Here is a 26,923-nt window from a genome sequence, read left to right as displayed (position 1 = left end):
TTCCTGCAAGAATTCAATTAGGTAAGAGAATGTAAATGTCCCATAAAAATAAACAGTGTTATTACTCTGTAGAGTTTACAGTACATTGGAGGACACTATAAACAGCCAGTCTAAAAAAATAATGAAAATATTTGATCCCCCTACACAGCAACATATAACAAATTAATATGTCACCCATCTAGCTGTGGGAAATGGTACAGATTAACAGAGTGAAAATTATACCTTCAAGAATCTAAAACTCAGTGGTTACTGCTGAGTAATATCTGCAAATGTACTGTAATTAGGATATGGCTGAAACAGGCCAAAACTTCCCTTGTAATCTTCATAAAGAACATTAAAAAAAAAATAAAAGAACATTCAATACATTTCTAGTGAGTGGAATGAAGTGAACTTACAAATGACTAGATTTATACAGGTGGATAAGCAGAAAAACGCATGCAGCATTAAGAAAAACTGCCATTGTCTTCAAAATCTGTAATTTCAAAAGTGCGTATGCTTATAACCTATTAGAAATGATATCTAATTTCTGAAACTCATTCCTCTTTTCTGAGTCTCATTTAGATTAAAGTTCAGAATCTGATGGTAACATTGTAAGAGATGATGAAAAGCACACTTGTCACTGGTTGTGAGGCAACCAAAAGCATGAGTTATTGGCATGTACAAACACACCTCCTTATTTTGTACAGAGTGGGTGTAGGTGCTGAACTGCTCTTCTATTGGTCAGTTTCTCTACCAATAGCAGAAAATAAAGTATTCTTTTTCAGCTAATTAGCATACCCTGGGAAAGTACCCAACTGCATTTCTTTCCCTGGCAGTGTTAAATATAGACTTTAAAACCAGCCTCAGCATTTACCATTTAAAAGTTACTTTGGCTTTGGGCACTCTAGATTTTACGTATAAAAATGCTCCAGGAAAAGTTTTTAAAACTCAAATAAACTATAGCATATAATGGTTAATGCTATAGAAAGAAAACAAAAAACATCTGAGTTCTTGAAGATGCTTCCATATAAAGAAAATAGGAATTCACACTCCTCCTCCCAGATTGAAACCAGGAAAGATTTCCAGAGGTCACAAAGGACAACAAAAATGACGTTCCCTATTGCCATCCTACCTTCACATAGACCAGGGAACATGCAGGAAGCTGGGACCTGGGAGGTGAGCAGAATTACAGCAAAAAAAAAAAAAAAAAAAAAAAAGGAAGGGGACCAAGAGAGGGACACCAGCCTGCTCACATGAGGGACCACCATATGGCCTAAAATGTGACCCGATGAAAACAGTAGGGAAATAGACGCTTAACATTCTCTGGTGACGAACTGCATAATGCAAGGTCACAAGATATTTTCTACCTGCTGTCTCTTTCCCTGGTTTCTCCCTCCTCCTGACTCATCCTACACATTGATGCATGTTTTCATCTTACTGCCCGTTTTCACAAAGCTTCAGTAGCTCTCCATTTCCAATGGGGGAAAGAAATCCTGAGCTTCCAAGGCTGGTATTCAGACTCTCCCCTGAGCTGCTCCTTTCCTTCTCCAACCTTATGAGCCACCACCTTCCTAAGTGGACCCTTATTCCAGCCAAACACATCGTTTTCTAAACCTGCCATGAGCATGCTTGCCTCCTTACTTCCTTGCCTTTTTACAAGGCGCAAACCTTTATTTTCTCCTCTTCATTGTCTCAAATCTTCAGAAGTAGGAGAATTAAAGTGAAAGGTTGCCATGTGATTACTCTCACTGAAGAACCAACATAGAGGATCACTTCAGGCTACAAACACAGATCATCACCGCTAATCCTATTAGGGTTCTCCAGAAAAACAGGACCAATAACATGTGGGCGCGCGCACGCGGGGAGGCAGGTGGGGGGCGGGGGGAGAGACAGATTGAGGTTTAAGAAACTGGCTTATATGATGTGAGGGCTGGCAAGTCCAAATCTGAAGGGAGGGAACAGACCATGGATATATTTGAAGGAAAAGTATTCAGGGCAGAGGAAAGAGTAAGCATGAAGGTCCTGCGGCAGAGTGGCAGCCAGGAGACCCAGGGAAGAAATAATGTTGCAGCCCAAGACCCAAGGCAGTCTAGAGGCAGAATTCCTTCTTCCTGAGGGGATGTCAGTCTGTCTTTCCTAAGACCTTTAACTGATTAGATGAGGCCCCCTCCCCTATTATGGGGAGGAATCTACTTTACTCAAAGTCCACCGATTTAAATATTAACCCCATCTAAAAATACTTTCACAGAACATCTAGACTGATGTTTGACCAAATATCTGGGTACCTTGGCCTAGTCCACCTGACACATAATAATTGATCATCACACTAATCTGTACAAATGTTTATTTTGTCCAGGAACTGTTTTAAATGTTTTACACTTATTAACTCACTTAATCTTAACAACTCTATGAGCTAGGGTTACTATTATCATCCCCATTTTACAGATGAGGCACACAGAGATTAAGTAACTTGCCTGCGATCATATAGATTATAAAGGACAGTGCTGGAACTTGAATCCTTGCAACATGGCTCCAAAGTTTATTCTTAACTGCTTTGCGATTTACTCTCAGGAAAAAGAAAGTGAAAGCTAAAATCATTGATACCTTATATGTTCTTCCCACTGTCCCCATAGACACCTTTGTTTCCCTGTCATAACATCTGTTAATTGTCAAATTTTACAGGAAACTTAGGTATGTCCACACAACTACCCTTTGAGGTAGGTAATATTATCCCTGTTTTACAGATGAGTAAATTTTGAGTCACAGAGAGGTTACTGACTTGCCCTAGGCCACACAATATTGAGTGGAATAGCAGGCATTTGAACCCAGGACTCTCAAACTTCGGAGCATGGCCCCTCCCCACACTGTATGTCTGTACATACTTTATCGATGTGTTAAATATGTTCCTACTCATCTGCTTTGAAAACTTTAAATTATTTTAACAAAAATTGGCTTTGCAAATTACTTAACAAAAATTACTTTTCTGTCTTGATGTGTTCTACAAATGAAATACACTGTATGTATGAGCATAAATCTCTACTTCATGAGTCAGGAAAGAATATAGATTATAGCTAAAATAAATGGAAAGAAAAGGGGAAAAAAGAGCATTTTCTGTTTCATCATCAACTGGGAGCCTCCCATGTTTAGAGAAAGTACAATGGGAGAAATAACACATCGCTCTGAAGCACTGACTGGGGGAGAAAATGAACAGTTAAAGTAGAATATAAATTGAACTTAAGGGGTGAATTTACCTAAGACTAGCCAGCTGGCAAGAGCTTGGATTGGGAAGGAAATTATAAAACAGAAACCACCCATTTTGCAATATTGGCTTGCTATACTGGAATGAATTAAATTTACTTTCGATCTGCTTTTAAGTAACTGATTTAGAAAGTTTTATTCCAAAAGAAGGCTTGATTTCCTAACAGGGCCCATGAGAAGGCAGAGCAACCTGCAGGTTTACTGTAGATAAGGATCATAATAGAGTATTGCTGCCACCCGGGGACCTTTCACCTCCTTCTAAACTCACTCACTAAATGGAGAGCTTGGAGGCAAAAGACCCAGAAGTCTTTTTGCCTGACCGGCAGTCAAGGTGATCAAAGAATTGTGGAGCTGGGAGGTATCTTTAAATTTATTTCCTTGTCTTCCTCTCCCCTTCATTTTTCAGAGAATTAAATGTAGACTCTGAGAAGTGATAGGATTTACCCAAAACCACAGAGCTGGCAACCACAGACTGGGAGTAATTGTAGGCCAAATGTCCAGCATCCCAGTCAAGTGCTAATCGCATCTCTTCACACCCTATGGGGCAATCATAACTCCTAAGAACAGACAACAAAGCCAGAGATTCTATGCAGGATATTCAATTGGTAGAAAGGGTTTGCAAAATTAGATGTATTTCTTCTACAATACCGGTAGGAAAGACACCAAGACTGTAGGTAGAATTGACTCTGAGCAATATTGTGAAGTCAGTAAAGTATAAATTCAGTGGCCTCGGGATCCCTGGGTGGCGCAGCGGTTTGGCGCCTGCCTTTGGCCCAGGGCGCGATCCTGGAAACCTGGGATCGAATCCCACGTCGGGCTCCCGGTGCATGGAGCCTGCTTCTCCCTCTGCCTGTGTCTCTGCCTCTCTGTCTCTCTCTCTCTGTGACTATCATAAATAAATAAAAATTTAAAAAGAAAAAAAGATAAATTCAGTGGCCTCATACTTGGCTCATCTGAGAAGCTGTGTAATACAGCAGTGGAGAATAAAACTTGAGAGATAGCCAGCCTGTTTCAATTCTGGCTCTACCACTTATGAGCTGTGACCTTGGGCTAGTTTCTTAACTTTCCTGTGCTGTTTCCTTGCATGTAAAAGTTGCTGGTCGTATTTCTCAAATCATACCTTTGGAGGGCATTACATAAAGTAACCTGTGTGAAGTATCTAGAGTCATTCCTGGCTTTAGACAACCCAGTAACCATGAGGAATTTTTATCATTCGCTACCATTGCCTACAACACCTTATGTTATTGCTCTAGGCTCACTTGTCTCTAGCAATGCCCCCTGCTCACAAAATGTCTCTGTTCTTCCTCCTCTTCTCTCTTGCAACTCTCTCTCCTTATTTGTTCAGTAAATGGCTGTCTGCTCATTCAAATAGTACTTACTTAGTGCATCCCATGATGTACCAGAAACTTCTGAGAGCTGAAGATATACCAGTGAGCAAAACAGACAAAATTTCTGTCCTTGTGGAACATACACTCTAGAGAAAGGAATATAGAAAAAATAGATAAATATATTCTTTGCTTTCTGTAACAACGAATGGTCTGTAGAAAAATAACAGTGGATAATGGGATAGAGCAGGGGAAATATGCTGTTTGAGGTGAGGAAGCCAGGGAAAACCTTTTAGCATTAGGGGTGCTCAGAGGCCGAGACCATAATAGAAGGGAGGGAATGGACCATGCATATCTTTGAAGAAAGAGTACTCCAGACAGAGGAAAGGACAAGACAAGCATAAAGGGCCTACAGCTGGGTGGCAAGGAAGCCAACATGACAGAAGCATAGTTAATGAGTGAAACTAAGCAGAAATGTGGCTGGAGAAAGACTGGCATCTGTAAGGCATTCTACACTGAGATAAGAAATTTGGATGTTAATCTCATGGTTGGGAAGACCCAGGGAAAGAGAGCAGACGAGTGTCAGGAACAGATTTATGATTGAGAGGGGTCATTCATGTTGCTGCGCAGAGAATAAACTGCAGGGAGGTCAGAAGTAGCAACAAAGGGACTAGGTAGAAAATTCTCCAGGTGGAATTGAAGAAGAATCAAGAGTTTCACTTTGAGGGAGTTAAGTTTGTGATGTCTAGTCAACATACAATGAAGATTTTGCGCAGGCACTTACATACATTCATCTGTTGTTCTAGGGAGACATCAAGTTGAGAGACATCATTTTTGGAGTCACCATCGTGTGCATGGGACTTAAAGCCGTGAGGATGAGATCACCTAAGAAGTAAGTAAGGATGAAGAAGAGAGGAGGCCGGAGGTCAAGGCACTGGGATTTTGCAGAATGTAGGAGTTGGGAAAAGGAAGATGATTGGGCAACGAGACAAAGAAAGAATAGCAATGAGGTAGGAGGAAAACCCATAGAAAATGAGAGAAGGGCAATACAGAGAATTTCAAGCAGGAAGGTGTAGCAGCTGTTTCAAATGTAGTTAGAGATTGAGTGAGATGAGGCCTATGAAATGCAACAATAAATAATACATACATCTAAGCCCAAAGTCAAGAGACAGGGAAATATACTCAGCATCGGACAAGTGTGTGAACAACTAGGGTGTATATTATCTGAATTTTAATTACCTAAAATGTAGGTGGCTCTTTGGTTGTTAGTGGCTTCTGACATTTTAAATCTGTTTTCTAGTTCCCAACCAATTCTATCTTTATGATAGCTTATCTCCAATTCTTCCCTTCCTGTACTCACATGCTGTTGCCCTATCAAGGGTAGAGTCTATTTCTGCACACCCTTGAATCTGGGCTGGCCTGTGACTGCATTCACCATTAAAATACAGGGAAGCAACATTGTCTCAATTCCTAGCCTTTCAGAAGACTGGTGGCTTGCATGTCCTGCCTCTTGGAAGCCTGCCACCATGTAAGAAGTACATCTACCCCAGCACTGCTCTGCTGCAAGAAAAGCACTGCTTTGCTGCAAGAAAACAAGTTTTTGACATGTCTTGCAGACCACTGATCACTTTCATATGTTTTATAAAGTTTTATTCTGCATTTTCAATTTTTTAAGATGGTAGGCACAAGAGTTTGTTTATTCTTTCATCAGCTGATGGACATTTAGGTTAGGACATTTTTGGTTATTATGAAGAATGCTGCTATGAATATTCATGTACAAGTTTTTGTATGGATTCGTGTTTTCATTACTTTGGGTATATACCTACAAGTCAAAGTGCTAGGCCATATGGTAGCTACTACATATCTTTGAATCTCTTTTCCTAAAAGAATAATTTTTTTAAAAAATCTGAATCTGTGGCATGAAATTTAGAGGGCCAGACTTCTATGGAAAATGCAAGTCATCTCTTCAAAATACAGCATGTGGGAAGAATTACAAACATAGTAGTACACGACTGGAAAGCTCAAACCTATCCAGAAAACCTCTCATATAAAGCAGAAAATAAAACGGAAAGGAAGCTAGGAATAGAAAATGTGTTGAGTAAATGGAAATGATGCTATGTACTTATTCCTGGCTCCTACACTGACCATCTTCACTCTCCCCAGGGCAGCTCTGCTCTGTCCCCCTGACCTCTACTGGTGGCAGCTCAGGGAACCACTCTCTCTCATCCTGTTTGGTTACTCCGCAGTGCATTAGGGGAGTCTCCCCTGACTACCTACCTAAAATAGCTCTCCCTCTGCTCTACCCCTTGCCTATCCCCATCTTTATAACACATATCAGCACCTCAGAAGTTTAACCATTAATTCCTCAGACTGTCAACTCCACGGGAGGTGGATTTTTTGTTTCAATTGTAGTATTCCCAACACTTACAGCAGAGCTAGTCACTCAATATAAATCTTCCAAATGGATGAATGAAGAATCCTCCATTTCCTTGCAAAGCCATTGCTGCATTGAGGACTGTCCTAGGGGAAATTACATCAAGCAAACACGATGTATACAAAGTTGGCCACTATCAGAAAATCCCAGGGGACCTAAGTGGATCTGCCTCTGGGTCATGGAAGCAGAAAAGAAAATAAAACTAAAACTTACCGGGGCACCTGGGTGGTTCAGTCCATTAAGTGTCTGCCTTGGCCTCAGGTCATGTCCCGGGGTCCTGGGATAGAGCTCCCTGCTCAGTAGGGAGTCTGCTTCACCCTCTCTCTGGCTTATTCTCTCTCTCTCTCTCTCTCTCTCACTCTCTCTCTCTCTCAAAAAAATAAGTAAAATCTTAAAAAAAAAAAAGAGAGAGAAGAAAAAGAAGAAGAACTTAAAATTATCTAAGTACTTCTATTCTCACTGTGTGGCATGGTTTCTGCTTCTTTCCCCTTCAGCTATTTCGGCATTTTATACACGTCAGCGTTTGCTGTTCTCGATTCTATTTCACACACTATGCGGCACAGCATAGTGTGACTGATGTAAAAATCTCAAATCTACTGAAGCCTTAATGGTTAATGCAGAAAGAACTGAGCCTGATTAGTTCTAGGGGAGCGCCTTTAAAATTCTACATTTTTAGGTCAGGTATCAACAAGCTTTCCCCTCCAGGTTTTCATCTGACCACTGGTCTCCTTGACCTGTTCTTAAAGCCTTTTTTCTCAGCTCTCTTCATTTCTTTCACATTTACCTTCACTTTTTTTTTATCTTCTGCGTCATTAAAACTCAAGCGCTGATGCAGACAGCTGCAGCAGGAGATGTCTTTACCTTCGTGTCACGTTCCTACCTTCAGTTCTATTGAGCAAATGTTTGTGGAGCCACTCCTGTGCCGGCCACTTGCTAAGCCTTGGAGACCCTTCTGCTTCTAGTATTCCACAGTTTTAGCAGTCACTATTCCACTCATTTATGTCATGACTGTGAGCTTCTTGAAGTTTCTCTACACTTAGAATAGCTTGTACTAATTATTGTTAGTGTGGGAAATGAATAACATTGAGTTGATAATCAACCTGGAATTTTTTTTTTTTTTTTAAGATTTACTTATTTATTCATGAGAGGCACAGAGAAAGGGGAAGGGACATAGGCAGAGGGAGAAGCAGGCTCCCTGTGGGGAGCCTGGTGTGGGACTTGATCCCAGATCCCGGGATCATGCCCTCAGATGGAGGCAGACACTCAACCGCTGAGCCACCCAGGCATCCCTGGAATTTCTTTTCTTTCTTCCACTCCTTTTCAGTCCAATCTATGTCTGTGATACAATGAGAGATATATATTTGGTCTTTGTCCCCAGTTCCTGAAACAGACCTCCTAAATCCCTTAGAATTTCCTGAGTAACAGAAGTCACCTCTTTTGTCTAATGAAATGACTTGGGGTGGGCCCCTCAATAGCTTCAGACCAAGACTTGCTATGAGAGTTGGAACTTTCAATCCCACTTCCAATCCCCAGGGTGGGGAGAGAGGCTGGAGATTGATGACCAGCCATTGACCTATGGCCAATGATGTAATCAATCATGCCTAGATAATGAAACCTCCATAAACCCCCCAAAAGTTGGAGTTTGAAGTTTCCAGATTGATGAATACATGGAGATCAGGAAGAGTGGTATGCTCCGAAGAGCAATGGAAGCTCCATGCCCTTTCCTCACACTTTGCCCTATGCATCTCTGCTATCTGGCTCTTCCTGAGTTATAGCCTTTAAAAAATTTTTAATTTTATTTGAATTCAATTAATTAACATATAATGCATCATTGGTTTCAGAGGTAGTGATTGATCAGTCTTATATTACACTCACTGCTCATTTCATCATGCGCCCTTAATGTCCATCACCCAGTTATCCCATCCCCCTCCTCCATTTCCCTGCAGCAACCCTCAGTTTGTTCCCCATGATTAAGAGTCTCTTATGGTTTGTCTTCTTCTCTGATTTCACCTTGTTTTATTTCCTCTCTTCCCCTATGATCCTCTGTTTTGTTTCTTAAATTCCACATATGAGTGAGATCATAAAAGTTACATCCTTTTATTATAAACCAGTAATCTAGTATGCAAAATGTTTCTCTGAGTTCTGTGAGCTGCTCTAGCCAATTAACTGAGCCTGAAGAAGGGGTAGTTAGAACCTCCCAGTTAGGGGCACTTGAGTAGCTCTGTCAGTTAAGTGTTCAACTCTTGATTTCAGCTCAGCTGTCATGAGCTCAGGATTTCAAGATGGAGCTCTGAGTGGGAATTTATGCTGAGCACAGAGTCTGCTTGAGATTCTCTCTTTCCCCGTCTCCCTCTGCCCGCCCCCCAGCCCCAACCCTCTCTCTCTCTCTCAAATAAATAAATGAAATCTTAAAAACAAAACAAAACAAAACAAAAAACTGCCATCTGTAACTGATTGGTCAGAAGCACAGGGGACAAGCTAAAATGACTTATGGGACTGAGTCTTTAACCTGTGGGGTCTGTGCTAACTCTGGGTGGTTCATATCAGAATTGAATTGAATTATAGGACATCTGCTTGGTACCCAGAGGGTTGGAGAATTCATTGGTATGAGGGGAAAATCCACACAAGTGATGTCAGAAGAGTTGTGAGAAAAAATTCACAGATTACCACAGAAATGTGAGTAGTGTAGCAGCTATTATGTTTTTGACATTGAAGCTAAACTAGGAGACAATTATCCCAAGAAAATATTTTAAATCACAAATTTCATAAAAGACTTTTATTCAAAATATATTTTTAAAAAACTCTTATAACTCAATTATTTTAAAAAAACAATTATAAACGGGCAAAAGATCTGAATAGACATTCCCCCAAAGAAGATATATAGATCACTCATGAATCACATCATGACTATCACACCATTAGTCATTGGGAAAATTCAAATCATGGTGCCTGGATAGCACAGTCAGTTAAGTATCTGACTCTTGGTTTCAGCTCAGGTCATGATTTCAGGGTTGTGAGATTGAGCCCTGTATTGGGCTCCCCACTCAGTGTGGAGTCTGCTTAAGACTATCTCCCTCTCCTTCTGTCCCTTCTCCATCCCCATACTCATGCTCTCTTTGTCTCTCTCCCTCAAATTAATAAATAATCTTAAAGGGAAAAATTCAAATCAAAACCACCATAAGATACCACTTCACACCCACTAGGATGGCTATAATTAACAAAATGGACAATAACAGGTGTAGACAAGGATATGGAGAAATTGGAACCTTTGTACATTGCTGGTGGGAATATAAAATTATACAGTCACTATAGAAAACAATTTGGCAGTCACTCAAAATATTGAATATAGAGTTACCATTCCTAGCTTTTAGGTATATACCCAAAAGAAATTAAAACATATCCATACAAAAGCATGTACATGAATGTACATAGTAGCATTCTTTATAACAATCAGAAGGTGAAAACAACCCAAAATCCATCAACTGATGAATGGATAAAGAAAATATGATACCTCTATACAATGGAGTATTATTCAGCAATAGAAAGGAATGAGTACAGATATGTGCTCCTACATGGATGAACCTCAAAAACATAATACTATGTGAAAGAAGCCAATCTCAAAAGACCACATATTGTGTGATTCCACTTATATGAAATGTCTAGAATACACAAATCTACAGAGATATGAAGATTCATGGTTTCCTAGGGCTCTAGAGTGTGGGAGTTTTGGAGACAATGGAGAATACATGTTAATGGGCGTAGGGGTTCTTTCTGAGGTGATAAAAATGTTCTAAAATTAGAGGCGTCTGAGTGGCTCAGTCAAGTAGGAACCTAACTCTTGATTTTGGCTCCGGTCATGATCTCAGGGTTGCAAGATCAAGCCCTGCCTCAGGCTCCACACTCAGTGGGAAATCTGCTTAAGATTCTCTCCCTCTCTAGGCACCCAGGTGGCTCAGTGGTTGAGCATCTGCCTTCAGCTCAGTTCGTGATCCCAGCTCCTGGGATGGAGTCCCTCTCATTGGGCTCCCCGCAGGGAGCCTACTTCTCCTTCTGCCTATGTCTCTGCCTCTCTCTGTGTGTCTCTCATGAATAAATAGATAAAATCTTTTTTTTTTGTAAAGAGTATAGGTAACTTCTGACATATTTCCTAATAAACATTTGCTATACATTTTTTTAATTTAATTTTTTTAGAAAGAGAAGGGACAGAGGGAAAGAGAGAATCCTAAGCAGGCTCCACATCCAGTGCAGAACCCAACTTGGGGCTCAATCTCAAAACTCCAAGATCATGACCTGAGCTGAAATCAAGAGATCATGACCTGGATGCTTAACTGACTGATCCACTCAGGTGCCCTGCTATACACATTTTTTTTAATGTTGTAAAATTGATTTTACTGATGGTTGCACAGTTCTGTTAATAGGCTAAAAGCCATTGAATTGTGCACTTTACATGGGTGAATTATATGGTCTGTGAATTATATCTCAGTAAAGCTGTTTAAAAAATGATATGGGTTTAACACAGGGAACAGAACAAATGTGCAGAGAAACCTGAAACAGCAAGATCAATCTGACCCTTCTCAGCATATCAACTTCACTATGGGTTAGTTATATAAACATGAATCAATAGTATTCCGAGAAAAGCAAACAAAAACATTCACAAGGATATCACTTTAGGCTAACAAAAAATCAGAAATTTGAATCTTGCCAAGGGTTGGAAGAAATGTTGGGGGAAAGGAACATACTGTTCTCTACTACTGGTGGGCATCTACCTGATGCAGCCATTCTGGAGAGTAATGTGACATCATTTAATCTAATGAAGCATGTATATATCTGTGACCCAGAAATTCTGCTCCTAGTAAATATTCCAAATCATTTTCACACAGGTTATATGGTAACCTAGGCAAAGTTGTTTGCTGTGTCACAGCCAAAGGTGGAAGGGAGTTGAGTTTACATGGGTGCTCATCCCTGTGAGAGTAGACGGATAAGATGTGATGCACATACTGAAGTCTACAGCTTCTATGAGTAATATCAGCTTAGATGCAGGCAAAGCTGTAACTCTTATATACATAGAGCTGAGTGGAAAAATATAAACACCCTAAGGAGATATACGATGCAATCCTATTTCCATAAATAAAAATTTGCACACATAAAATATTTTGTGATAATACATTCAAATAAAAAGCCCACTCCAATAAAAGCAGCAATTTGTCCTATACCTGCCATCTCCTCCTCCTGGGAGTTATAAGAGATCAGAATTTACTGAGCTAGAAAAGATGAAAAAATACATTGGTACAACTGTAAGAGAGGTTCCTGCCTTGCATAGGAGATTGTATCAGATGGCCTAAAGCTACACAAGCCAAGAGGACTCTGTCAGTAAGATAACAGAGGTTGCAACATTAGGGACACGTCCTGAGATGATCTAGTTTTTTCACTATTTTAAGGATCAATAGCTGGCAGTGATTACTCCAAGACAGGATTTGAACCTTGGTTCTCTGAAATTCAGAATGGTTGTTTCTGCTCTAAATTGAGGTTGAATCATTGATTCCATAGTGGCTCTTGCTGTGCACCGTCCCCTCCCCCCCGCCCACTTTCCCACCAGTGCAGCAATGTACCGTAGCCTAGTTTCCTTAAAACAAATATACCCCTTGGTCACCTCACAACCCCAGTTTTTGCATCATTGTGTCAACGACTCCTGGCATTCCCTCACAGACCTTTCTACCTAATGTTAAAGTGTGTTAGGCCAGGTACCATGCCAGACAAACTTAGTTTTATCCCTTGGCTTCACCTTTGTAGCTGATTGTTCTCCTCATTTTCCCACATAAATTTAAGTTTCTGTTTTCCCACAAAAATCAGGGATAATAATAAAATGTGACTTAGCATTTCCCATGAAACTACAAGCATACATATTACAGCTCAAATTATATCCTATTTATTATGCATATTCTTCTGTTCATTTTATTTTTACCCAATGTATATTATGGATAGCTTTCCATGTCAATATACATAGATAATAGCTGTCGTGCATGCGTGGGGGCAGAAGGTATACAGGAAATCTCTACTTTCTACTCAGTTTTGTGGTATACAGAAATCTATTCTAAAAATAATCTATCTTTTAAAAAATTAAAGTTGATTCAACAATATGATTGAATAATATAAAATGCATGTTATAGGGTTTCACAGTATGATCATTATTATGGAATCTATGATTGTAGACTGTATTAGCAACATTATTTTTGTATATAGAGACTGTATTAGCAACATTATTTTTATATTTAAATAGGTACTCAGTGAGAAAAATCTTTTAAAAAAAGATTTATTGGGATCCCTGGGTGGCGCAGCGGTTTAGCGCCTGCCTTTGGCCCAGGGCGCGATCCTAGAGACCCGGGATCGAATCCCACATCGGGCTCCCGGTGCATGGAGCCTGCTTCTCCCTCTGCCTATGTCTCTGCCTCTCTCTCTCTCTCTCTCTCTCTCTCTGTGTGTGTGACTATCATAAATAAATAAAATTTAAAAAAATAAAAATAAAAAAAAAATAAAAAAAGATTTATTTATTTTAGAAAGAGAGAATGTGCAAGGGGAGGGGAGAGGGAAAGGGAGAGAGAGTGTCTCAAGCAGACTTCCCATTCTGTATGGAGCCCAGCCCCAAGCTTGATCTCACCATCCTGAGATCATGACCAGAGCCAAAATCAAGAGTCCTACATAACCAACAGAGCCACCCAGGTGTCCCAATAGACATTATCTTAATATAAACATTCAATAAATAATTCTAGATAATAGCTGTCCATGTCAATATATACTTAAGAGGCATTTTTTTAATTTAAATTCAATTAGCCAACATACAGTACATCATTAGACTCAGATGTAGTGCTCAAAAATTTATCAGTTGCATATAACACCCAGTGCTCATCACATCAGGTGCTCTCCTTAATGCCCATCACCCAATTACCCCATCCCCCACCCACCCACCTCCCCTCCAGCAACCCTCATTTTGTTTCCTACAGTTAAGAGTCTCTCATGATGACTCTTCTGATGACTTCCTGTTCAGTTTTCCCTCCCTTCCACTATGATCGTCTGTGCAGTTTCCTATAGGAAGTAGGCATTACTTTTTAGAGTAGTTTTAGGTTGACAGCAAAACTGAGTGGAAAGTACAGAGTTCTCATATATATCAGGGCCCCCTCATACATGCACAGTCTCCCCCATTACCAACATCTCTCACTAGAGTAGCACATTTGTTTAAATTGATGAACCTGTACTCTCACTCAAAGTCCATGGTTTTACATTACTGTAGACTCTTGGTGTTGTACATTCTATGTTTTGAAAAATACACACTTTTTTTTTTAGTATAGTTGACACACAATGTTACATTCATTTCAGATGCAAAACACAGTGATTTGTCAAGTTTATACATTATGCTATACTCACAACACTATCACAGTATCATTGACTATATTCCTTATGCTGTGCCTTTTATTCCCGTGACTTATTCATTTCATTATCTCCTACTTCCTTTCACCCATTTGCCCATCTCACCACCCCCTCTTCCACTGGCAACCATCAGCTTGTTCTCTGTATTTATAGGTCTGATTCTGCTTTCTGGTTTTCTTTATTTGTTATTTTTTTAATTACACACGCAAAAATCATGGTATTTTTCTTTATCTGTCTGACTTATTTCACTTAGCCTAATATCCTCTAGGTCCATCCATGTTGCCCAAATGAAACAATCTCATTCTTTTTTCTGGCTATGTAATATTCCATTGTGTTTGTATATACCACATCTTTCTTATCCATCTGTCTACTGATGGACATTTAGGTTGATTCTATATCTTGGCTATTGTAAATAATGCTACCAGAAACAAAGGGGTGCATATATCTTTTTGAATTATTTTTACTTTCTTTTGGTAAATACCTAGTAGTAGAATTACTAGAACATATGGTATTTCTATTTTTAATTTTTTAAGGATCTCCATATTTTTTTTCACAGTGGCTGTATCAATTTACATCCTCATCAACAGTGTATGAAGGTTCCTTTTACTCCTTACATCCTTGCCAGCATTTGTTATTTCTTATCTTTCTAATTCTATCTGTTCTGACAGATATAAGATGATATCTCATTATGGTTTTGGTTTTGATTTGCATTTCCCTGATGATTAGTGTTCCTGAGCATCTTTTCAAGTGTCTGTTGGCCATCTATCTGTATGTCTTCTTTGGAAAAATGTCTATTCAGGTCTTCTGTTTATTTTTAATTAGATTGTTTTTTTGGTGTTGCATTGTATAAGTTCTTTACATATTTTGGATATGAACACCTTATCAGATATATCATTCGCAAGTATCTTCTCCCATTGAGTAGGTTGTCTTTTGGGTTTTTTTTGATGGTTTCCTTTGCGGTGCAAAATGTTTTTATTTTGATGTACTCCCAACAATTTGTTTTTGCTTTTTTTCCCATGTCTTACTTGGGAGATTTGTCTAGAAAAATTTTATAGCTGATGTCAAAGAAATTACCACCTGTGTTCTCTTCTAGGATTTTTTATGGTTTCAGATTTCACATTTAGGTCTTTAATCAACTTTGAATTGATTTTTGCATATGTTGTTAGAAAGTGGTCTAAGTATCATTCTTTTACATGTAGCTGTCCAGTTTTCCCAGCACATTTATTGAAAAGACTGTCTTTTCCCTCCTTGTACGTTCTTGCCTCCTTTGTCATAGATTAATTGACCATATAAATATGGGTTTATTTCTGGGCTCTTTATTCTGTTCCATTGATCTATGTGTCTAATTTTAGGCCAGTACCTTACTGCTTTGATTACCACAGCTTTGCAATATATCTTGAAATCTAGAATTGTGATACCTCCAGCCTTGCTTTTCTTTCTCAAGATTGCACTGGCTATTCTAGGTCTTTTGTGGTTCCATACATATTTTAGTATTATCTGTTCTAGTTTTGTGAAAACTGATGTTGGTATTTTGATAGCGTTTGCACTTTCAGCCCCACCCCTCGACCTCCAAGGAAAGGAGAGGGGCTAGAGATTGATCTGCAGATTAATGAGCAACGATCAATGATTTGCTCACACATGCCTAGCAATGGAACCTCTGAGTTGGTGAGCATATTGCGGTGTGGACAGGGTGGTACTTTGGAGAAGACATGGAAACTGCACCCCTCCCTCCATAAATTGTCCTATGCATCTTTTTTATTTGGCTGTTCTAGGGATGTATATAAAAATGGCCTGAATGTTTGTATACTCTTCCCTGCTGCTGCCAAATTCTTTTTTTTTTTTTTTTTGAAGATTTTATTTATTCGTGAGAGACACAGAGAGAAAGGCAGAGACACAGAGGGAGAAGTAGGCTCCCTGCAAGGCCCGATGAAGGACTCAATGCTGGACCCCAGGATCATGCTCTGGGGCAGATGCTCAGACAGATGCTCAACCACTGAGCCACCCAGGCTCAAATTCTTATGTTGAAATTCTAACTCTCAGTGTGACAGTACTAGGAGATAGGTCTTGGGAGGTAATTAGGTCATGAGGGTGGAGCCCTCACAATGAGACATGTGCCCTTATAAAAAGGGATCACAGAGAGCTCTCTATCCTTTCTCCACTATGTGAAGATACAACCAGAAGTTAATAGTCTATAACCCGGAAGAGGGCTCTCACTAGAACCTGACCATGATGGCATCCTGATCTCAGACTTCCAGCCTCCAGAATTGTGGGAAATAAATTTCTGTTAACCTATATGCCACCCAGTCTATGGTACTTTGTGCTGCCCAAACAGACAAAGACATACTTTATAATAAACTGGGTAGGAAGTAGAGCATTTCCCAAATTCTGTGTTTTCTAGCAAATTACTGAACCTAAGGAGGGGGTTATGGGAACCCTTGATTTATAGTTGGTTAGTCAGAAGTTCAGGTGGCTATGTGGGATTTGTAGTTGCCATCTGAAGTAGGGGTAGCCTTGTGAAACTGAGCTCTTAACCCGTGAGGTCAGTGCTAGCTCCAGGAGGACAGTGTCAAAATTGAGTTAAATTGTAGGACACCGGGCAGCCCGAGTGGCTCAGTAGTTTAGCGCTGTCTTCAGCCCAGGGCGTGATCCTGGAGACCCGGGATCGAGTCCCACGTCAAGCTCTCTGCAGGGAGTCTGCTTCTCCCTCTGCCTGTGTCTCTGCCTCTCTCTCTCTCTCTGTGTCTCTCTTGTGAATAAATAAATAAATAAAATATTTTTTTAAAAAAATTGTAGGACACCCATTTGATGTCAGAAGTATTATGTGAAGGGTACCTGGCTGGCTCAGTTGGTGCAGCATACAATCAAATTGACATCTAAATTAACAATCACCATTAGTTATCTATCACTGCATAGCAAATTACTCCAAAACTCTGTTTCTTGAAGAACAATAAACATTTATTAGTTCACATAATTCTGAGAGTCAGGAATTTGGGAGCAGCTTAGCTGGGCAGTTCTGTTTGGGGTCTCTCATGAGGTTGCAGTCAAAATGTCAGTCAGAATTGCAGTCATACAATGGCTTGACTGGAGCTAGAGGTCCTCTTCTAAGATGGCTCTCTCTCATGGCTGTTAAGTGGTTGCTATAGGAGGCTTTAGCTCCATACCACATACACCTGTGTGAGTATCCTCATGACCTGACAGCTAGTATCCTCCAGAACAAGTGATCCACGGCAGAAGTCAGAAGTCTCAATGTGATTCAGCCTTAGAAGCTCCATCACCCTCCATCACTCCTGCCACATGAACATCAAGAGGTGAGAACCACTAGGGGCTACTTGGGAGGCTGGCTACCACAGTTAATGACAGAATGAACATAAAAAGAGTGCAAATGAAAGTGACTTTATTCTATTCTTTATTTGCAGTTTAATATCAGTGTTCTTGCTTTATAATTTCTTTTGCCCCTCCAGATCTACTGTCCACACTTTCCTGTCCCAGCAGGCTCACCTGTATGGACCATACCAAAGGGTTCCCTTGCCCTCTGGCTTCACTTGGGTTCATCCACTGGAAAGCCCTAGAAAGTATAGAAGGGAAGGGAATAGGAGCATTAACTCTCTTTGTTCCCTTCTCCAGGCTTTCTCTTGCCCAAAAGACAGTTCTTCTCAAGGCAATCCTTGCATTCCTTTCAATGACCACTCCCTACCCTTCTCCTTTCAGGCCTAGGGGTGTTAACCACCCTGCTGCTACTGACCCCAGGTTAAAGCATTCTCTTGTGGTGATGCTACACCTTACAAATTTGTGAACAAAGATCATTTCCTCAAATGATCTAACTTGAGTTGCACCCAGTTTCCTGTTGAGTTTCTGACTGATACAGTGCTAAACAGGCAAATGGAAAATCTATTTACAGCTCTTATACCCAAACATCCTCCAAAACAATGTCTGATGTTTGGGGTTATTTCTGCTGCTTCTTAGAATTTTGCTTCCTTCCTTCTCCAGTTCACATCTGACAGTCACTTGACTTCTCAATTTGCCTGGTAGCCCAGATAGGTCCTCAGTGGCCAGTCTTGGAGAGTTTAAAGAAAAAGAAAAGTAAGATTCCTAGATACAGTAGGATTCCCTAGCCCTACAGCTGTTTACTTACTATCTTCCACCGTTTGCATGATCCCTGGAAAATCTGTGAATGGATGTTCCTTACCACTTGGATGTTCATGTGATTTTGAGGTTGATATTCATGTGCTGGGAGGTTGGAAAAGAAAAGACAAAAAAGAACTCTCTGATGACTGTAGAGCCTCCACATGGCCACTGCCTATCTCCAGACTTCTTTGATGCACAAGAGAAATGAACTCTCTCTTGATTAAGCCACTATCATTTCAAGTTTTCTATTTCATGCAGGTGACCTTAATGTGAATCAATACAATGCCCTTTGGATACAATACTTTAGTATCTAGAAAATATCTGGCTACTCCAATCACTGCAACAAATTCACAGGAGGGTTACACCCAATCTTAACCTGCACCTCGTTAAAAGTCCTCCACAGACTGCCTATGTCAGGGACAGGCAAAGCTGTGAGATTTCACTTTGTCCTTCAGTGGCTTATAGAGGAGAGAGATTCTAGTCAACCCAAGATGATGATATTAAAAGAAAAATAGGCAAGTCCATGTTGGAATTCATAGAAGAAAAGAAATGTGGTGAAGTCTCAGACTGACAGTAATACTGGCAGTTATAGCAGCAAAGTTGCAGACCCCACCCAGAGCACTTCATCTCCAATAGAGATCATCAGCTCCGTGCTTCTTCTTTTTTCCTTTAACTACAGCCTGCTCCAGGCTGTATTCAAAGCAGGCAGCATTGTTTGGGGGAATTCCAGGTACTACTGCTCGGCAACAGAGATCCTTGAGGGTAAACAAGTCCCAAGATGCTGGGAATGGAATCAAAGGGACATTAAGTGTGGAGGTGAAAAGAACATGTGGCCCTGGTTTTCCATTTTGAATAGATGAATGCATTTCATATAGAAATATTCCTGCCCTTGTTTGTCAGTCTTTCTTGGTTACACTGCAGGTTGGGAAAATCTATGGTCTGACCAGAGAACTAACTACCATAATTTTTTTTTTAAGATTTTATTTATTTTGAGAGAGAGAGAGACAGAGACAGAGACACAGGCAGAGGGAGAAGCAGGCTCCATGCAAGGAGTCCAATGTGGGACTCCATCCTGTGACTCCAGGATTATGCCCTGAGCCAGAGGCAGCCACTCAACTGCTGAGTCACCCGGGTGTCCCAGGTTATTTGTTTTTCTCTCATTAATCTGTCTTTTTGTTAAAGAGCCCTGCTGAAAACCTAAGATGAATAAAGTTTTGCCTCTCTACAAAAAGAAGCAGATCACTTGATGAATGTTTTTCTTCACTTCCCCTCTTCATATACTGAAACTCTAATCACAATGTGATCATATCTGGAGTTGGGGCCTTTGGGAGGTAATTAAGTCATGAAGGTGGAACCTTCAGCCAGAGAGCTGACTCTCTTCTTCTACCATGTAAGGACACAAAAAGTCAGCAATCTACAGCTTAGAAGAGGACCTTTGCCAGAATCCAAATCTGCCAGCCCCCTGATCTCATACTTCCAGCCTCCAGAAGTGTAAGAAATAAATTTCTATTATTGATACATCACTGTCTATGGTTCTCTGTTATAGCAGCCTGAACTAAGACATTCCCCTTACAAATCTCATTTTGACTCGGTCCCTGTGAGGCAGATGACAAACAATTACTGAAGTCACCATTATCTAGTCTAGTTACAAGTAGGCACACAAGATATTAGGGTTTGATTTTTACAGATCAAGCCAAGGACCAGAAAAGGTGGCTTCAGGAGCACCTGGCTGGCTCAGGTGGTTAAGTGTACAACTCTTGATTTAGGCTCATGTCATGATTTCAAGGTTGTGAGATTGAACCCTGTATTAGGCTTTGCACTCAGCACAGAGTCTGCTTGAGATTCTCTCTCTCTCCCTTTCCTTCTTCCCTTCCTTCCCCTTGCACTCACAATAAATAAATAAAATAAATAAATAAATAAATAAATAAATAAATAAATAAATAAATAAATAAATAAAATACTTTTTAAAAAGTGGCTTCATCAGCAGGTTATAAGTCAATGGGCTACAGAAGAAAAAGTGGGCTTTCCTGGCTCTTAATGTCTTTTTAAATCACTCCTTGTATATAGCATCCTTTTCCCCTTCACTGTCTTTAGAGAGAACACTGAGAATGAGGTGAGCAGAGTCAAAGTTCTTATGAGGGTGAAATGAAAGTTTCAGAAGCTCCAGGGCCACCTTGTCCTCCAGCCCAGTGGTGAGGACCTGAGGTGACTTGGCCTATGTCTCTGCCTTTCTCAGTTTCTCTCATGAATAAATAAATAAAATCTTTTTTTTAAATAAATAAATATAAGTCAAAACATAGTCCCTACCTCTCATGGAGTTTACAGTGATTCTCCATGAACAATAACATGAATAACTAATACATATAGAATGATTAATATGTGCCAGGCCTTCTTCTAAGCACTTTACATTTATTATTTAATTCACACAACTAGAAAGATATTATCATCACCGTTTTATAGATGAGGAAACTGAGCCACAGAAAGTCAGAAATTTGCCCAAAGTCACATGGCTACAGCAGTGGGACCTATAGCCTACTTGCCACCACTTTAGTGTCTTTACCATCTTACTAACATAGATGTCACCTGAGGTGTTATACTAATCCATTCATTTATTAATTCATCTACTCATCCCACTGTTATTAAACATCTTTGATGTGCCAGGGATGTGGCTGTGGTTTTGGGAAAACAAAGAATTAGCAGCAGTCCCTGTTATTGAGTAGATCATAGTTTACAGAGAAAGACAGACCCATAAACACATAATTCCAGCACAACCTGTTAAGTACAAAGGCAGGGCTACGTCCCCAGTAAAATGGAAACAAACAAGTGGAAGTGACTAACTTGTGTCTGAGATTACTAAGGAAGACTTCACAGAAGAGAAAATTTTTTATCAGTGTCTTGAAGGCTTAATACCAACTCATTAGGTAGAAAATAATAGAGAGATCAATCCAGAGAAAGGAGAGAACACAAGGAGAGGCCTCGAGTCATGCCAGTGCCAGGTGTGTGGGCGATGATGGTACAGGCCGGTGCGAAGTAGCAGGACTTAAAAATCAGAAGTTAATTTCAGAATCTGGTGCTCACGCTATAGCCACCACCCAGCCTGATGCCACTGCCCCTGAGCCAGGGATGGCTGTGCCTCCCATGAATGCTAATCTTGGCAAATCTGCCAGGGATGTCTTCACCACAGGCTATGGATTAGACTTTATAAAACCTAATTTGAAAAAAAAAATCTAGGGGATGCTTGGTGGCTCAGTTTGTTAAGCCTCAGCTCAGGTCATGATCTTGCAGTTCTGGGATCAAGCCCCACTTCCAGGCTTCCTGCTCAGTGGGGACCCCTCTTCTTCCTCTCCCTCTGCCCCTCCCCCCTGCTTCTGCGCGCTCTCTCTCTCTCTCTCTCTAATAAATAAAATGTTTTAAAAAAATCTGAGAATGGACTGGAATATACAAGCTTAGGTTCAGCCAACACTGAGACCAAACACCAAAGTGAGGGTTGGCCTGGAAACTAAGTACAAACGCACCAAACATGATCTGATCTCTACAAAGAAATGGAACACTAACAACACAGTAGGGGGGATCCCTGGGTGGCGCAGCGGTTTGGCGCCTGCCTTTGGCCCAGGGCGCGACCCTGGATCCGGGATCGAATCCCACATCGGGCTCCCGGTGCATGGAGCCTGCTTCTCCCTCTGCCTGTGTCTCTGCCTCTCTCTCTCTCTCTCTCTCTCTCTGACTATCATAAATAAATAAAAAGAAAAAAAAAAAAAAAAAGAAAAAAAAAAACCAACACAGTAACACAGTAGGTGTGGAGATCTTTGTGGAAGATCAGCTTGCATGTGGACTGAAGCTGACCTTTGATTCATCTTCTCACCAAACATGGGGGGCAAGAGTGGGGTACTAGGGTGGGGGTGAGGGGGTGGGATGCTAAAATCAAGGCAGGGTATAAAGAGAGTGCATCAACCTGGACATGGATTTCTACGTGGCTGGGCCTTCAGTCTGGGATGCTCAGGTCAAGAAGGCTGGCTGGCCGGCAGCCCAGGTGGCGCAGCAGTTTAGCACCGCCTGCAGCCCGGGGTGTGATCCTGGAGCCCGGGATCGAGTCCCACATCAGGCTTGTTGCATGGAGCCTGCTTCTCCCTCTGCCTGTGTCTCTGCCTCTCTCTCTCTCTCTCTGTGTGTCTCTATAAATAAATAAAATCTTTAAAAATAATAAATAAATAAATAAATAAATAAATAAATAAATAAATAAATAAATAAGAAGGCTGGCTGGCTAGCTCCCAGATGAATTCTGAGGCCACAAAGTCTGGAGGGACCCAGAGCAACTTTGTGGTTGGCTACAAGACAGGTGAATTGCAGCTTCACACTAATGTAAACAAGATAGAGTGTAGTGGCTCCTTTTATCAGAACGTGAACAAGAAGTTGGAGACCAATGTTAATCTGGCCTAGACATCAGGAACTAGTAGAACTCGTTTTGGAATAGCAGCCAAGTGTCAGATGGACCCTGATGCATGTCTCCCAGCTGAAGTGAACGATTCCAGCCTGATGGGTTTAGGATACATTCAGACCCTAAAGCCAAATGTCAGACTGACGTTGTCAGCTCTACTGGATGGCAAGAAAGTCAACACTGGTGGCCACCAGCTTGGCTTAGGACTGGAATGCAAGTATAACTGAATACTGTACAATTATTTAATTTTAAACTATTTTACAGGATAGCTACCTTCACTATTTAGTGTACCTTGCCTGGGATGCAGTAATGCTAAATATCATGTTAGACCTCCAGATTTTTTTTAATTTAAAGATTTTATTTATTTATTCATGAGAGACACACACGCAGAGATAGGCAGAGACACAGGAAAAGGGAGAAGCAGGCTCCATGCAGGGAGCCTGATGTGGGACTCGATCCCGGGACCCCAGGATCACACCCCTGGCTGAAGACGACACTAAACCGCTGGGCCACCAGGGCTGCCCAGACCTCCAGATTAAAGATGATTCTGCTTTAAGATATTTAGAGACACAGAGGAAACCCAATTCCAAAAAAGGTCCTTTCAGCTGTAGACTTGGGGAGAAGTTGGTGGCCTATAGAGATGCCAGATTTCTTTCTTTTTTATCTAGAAATGGCCCCTAATGAAAGCTAATAATTTCTAAGCAATTTGTAAATTGGCATTCAGTACATGAATGAAATTGTCATTTTCTGAGAACCGAACCTTGGTTTTATAGTCTAATAAGGGAAAGGCTTACTTTTTGATGTTGTAAACTAGCTCATCTGAAAGAGACTTTATATATTTATTTTTTTATGGTTTTATTTATTTAAGAAACAGAGCAGACAAGTAGAGGATGGGGGCAGAGGGATAAGCAGACTCTCCTCTGGAGCAAGAAGCCTAATTCCGGGCTCCATCCCAGGACCCAGGGATCATGACCTGAGCTGAAGACAGACACTTAGCCAACTGAGCCACCCAGGTGTCCCTGAAAGAGACTTCAGACAGATTTTCATGACATATTTCCACCCCAGTCCATCACCTCTTTTATGCCAAAATAGTCTGCAGTGCACGGTAGCTGTTTTTTTGTGTGCCATTTTGGGGTAGAGAAGGTGGATGTGATGAAACCAATAATTCAGGACTTAATTCCCTTTCATGTTGTGTTTTTTTGCCCTTGAACCAGATGAAGTAGCTTCTTAGAGTACTAGCTGCAAGCTAGAACAGTCTCTGTGACTATAATCACGCTGTGACATCATTCGGTATCTAAATTGGATTTCTATTTATATTCTTGCCACTCCACTTATATTTTAGCAGTGGGTACATTTTAGAGTCTCCCATTTTGTGAGGAATTAGATCCATCCCTTCCAATGCTGTAATTAACATAAAATAAGACTTGAATAAAATATTAGAACCTAAAAAAAAAATAGTTGAGTTGGAAACAAAGGGTGACTCAAAAGGGTTTCAGCTGGGGATTAATGCATACAGATCTGTATTTTAGAGAATCTTGGGCACCAGTCTTTAAAAGATTTTATTTATTTATTTATTTATTTATTTATTTATTTATTTATTTATTTGAGAGAGACTGGGGAGGAAAGGCAGAGGGAGAGGGAGAAGCAGATTCCTTGTTATTTTTTTTTTAATTTTTATTTATTTATGATAGTCACAGAGAGAGAGAGACAGAGACAGAGACACAGGCAGAGGGAGAAGCAGGCTCCATGCACTGGGAGCCTGATGTGGGATTCGATCCCGGGTCTCCAGGATCACGCCCTGGGCCAAAGGCAGACGCCAAACCGCTGCGCCACCCAGGGATCCCAGATTCCTTGTTAATCAAGAAACCTGACAGTGGGGTTCTATACCAAGACCCCAGGATTACGACCTAAGCTGAAGGCAGACGCTTAACCAACTGAGCTGCGCAGATGCCCCCTCTGGCACCATTGTGAAGGACATCAATGAAGATCCTGAGGAAACGGAGAACAAATTGGTAGCTATTGCAGCCATCTAAACAATATTTCAGTTATGGAACAGGATTAATTCAATTAAGTCTCATAACCCTCAAAAAGTAGATGAGACTATATGCCATTTTACAGATGAAGAAATCAATGAATAGGGAGGTAATTTGACTTGCCAACAGTCAGTAAGTGGCATCAGATTTCGAACCCAGGCAGTCTGTCTTTTTTTTCTTTTTAATATTTTATTTATGTATTTAAGCGAGAGAGATAGAGATAGAGATAGGGCAGAGGGAGAGGGAGAAGCAGACTCTCTGCTGAGCAGGGAGCCTGATTCAGGGCTCAATCCCAGGACCCTGAGATCATGACCTGAGCTGAAGGCAGATGCTTACCCAGCTGAGCCACCCAGGTGCCCCCACGCAGTGGGTATTAATACTGCTTTTTTAGAGGCTTTGAGAATAAGGGTGGCATGCCATACTGGAGGTGGGACTGCAGGTTGTAGGATATTATGAAGCTTTCTTACAAATCCCTTTTGAACATCTCTCTCCCTTCCCAGAGTTAACCCTCATTCTGGCTGCTAATCTCTGCTCTAAAGGGCTAATGCTGTCACTCTGCTTTCCTTGAGAACTTTGTCCTTCTCCCTCAGGGCTGTGTATTTTCCACTTAGTTCTGAGACTGTGACCTTTCTGGTGTAAGCACCCTCCTGGGCTAAGTGAAATCTCCTTTAGATCTGATTATTTTTTTCTGGAGATAATCAAACCATGCTTTCAATTCCAGGGAAGGTGGGAGAAGTCTGGGAATTCGATGGCATTAAGATGTTGGATTTGATTTCAGCTTTGTTTTGTTTGTCTCAGGGATCCTCAAGTGGAGATAAGAAACCACAGAGAGAGAAAAGCCAGAGGTTTGAAGATTTTCCTTTGAAAATGCTTAAGAGAAAGAAAGAAAATACTTATTAAATATTTGGTTTCAGACACTTAACAGAAATATTCAAATGGCATCTCCCTGGTCATTACTTTACTGTTTTGGAAGGCAGCCCTTGTACACAGCCAGATATTTTTTTCTAAATAACTTTGAAAAGAAAACTAAACCAGTGCAATAGTGGCCAAATTCTTGCGGCCTTTTTTAATGTAGGATTTTTTTCTGAGGATAGTTTATGATATATATTCTAAAATTTGCAATCTCGGGCATCCCAGGGGGCTCAGCGGTTTAGCGCTGCCTTCCGCCCAGGGCCTGATCCTGGGAGACCCGGGATTAAGTCCCACGTCAGGCTCCCTGCATGGAGCCTGCTTCTCCCTCTGCCTGTGTCTCTGCCTCTGTGTGTGTGTGTGTGTCTCTCATGAATAAATAAATAAAGTCTTTTAAAAAATAAAATAAAAATTGCAATCTCCTCAAGTTTAAAGAACCACGTAGGGACATATGTCATAATATTTGTACAAAAAAATTGATGAATACATGTATATAAAGGCTGTAATTTTTATTTTTATTTTTCCTAATAAAGAAAAGCTAAAAAGAAAAGCTACATGTGGACTACAGAGAATATAAAATACAGAAGTCAAAAAATTTCATCTTACCATCATATATAAGCATTATGAACATTTGTACATATTTCCTTCTATATTACCTTCCCTCTTTTTCTTTCTTTTTGATTACTGCATTTCTCTTATTTTATAAACACAATGTTTCTGGTGTTCCACTTCAAACATAGCTATTTCAAAAAAAAAAAAAAACAAACAAACATAGCTATTTCTTTCTCATAGTATATAAACTGCTATTTAAAATATATACATTTGTTGGGGTGCCTGGCTGGCTCAGTCAGTGGAGTATGCAACTCTTGCTCTCAGGGTTGGAGGTCTGAGCCCCATGTTGGTTGTAGATTACTTAAGAATAAGATCTTGGGATCCCTGGGTGGCTCAGCGATTTAGCGCCTACCTTCAGCCCAAGGCATGATCCTGGAGTCCCGGAATCAAG

The 26,923-nt window shown here is 40.6% G+C and overlaps 1 protein-coding gene across 11 annotated transcripts in view; it reads left to right on the top strand.

Moving 5' to 3' along the window:
- The window catches only part of LOC119867182, a 53,202-nt gene that overhangs the window by 5,723 nt on the left and 20,556 nt on the right, over positions 1 to 26,923 (top strand). For 4 of the 11 annotated variants that reach the window (XR_005382873.1, XR_005382869.1, XM_038582166.1 and 1 more), the window contains exon 3: positions 5,369 to 5,454. Coding sequence is in view for 6 of the 11 variants with exons in the window: in XM_038582166.1 (XP_038438094.1) it covers positions 5,369 to 5,454 (86 nt within the window). In the remaining 5 variants the exon portion in view is untranslated. The other 7 variants (XR_005382872.1, XR_005382870.1, XR_005382871.1 and 4 more) reach the window with 7 other exon arrangements.

Source organism: Canis lupus, chromosome 32, assembly GCF_011100685.1.
Source record: "Canis lupus familiaris isolate Mischka breed German Shepherd chromosome 32, alternate assembly UU_Cfam_GSD_1.0, whole genome shotgun sequence".
NCBI lineage: Eukaryota > Metazoa > Chordata > Mammalia > Carnivora > Canidae > Canis > Canis lupus.
This window is presented reverse-complemented; position numbering and strand designations above follow the sequence as displayed.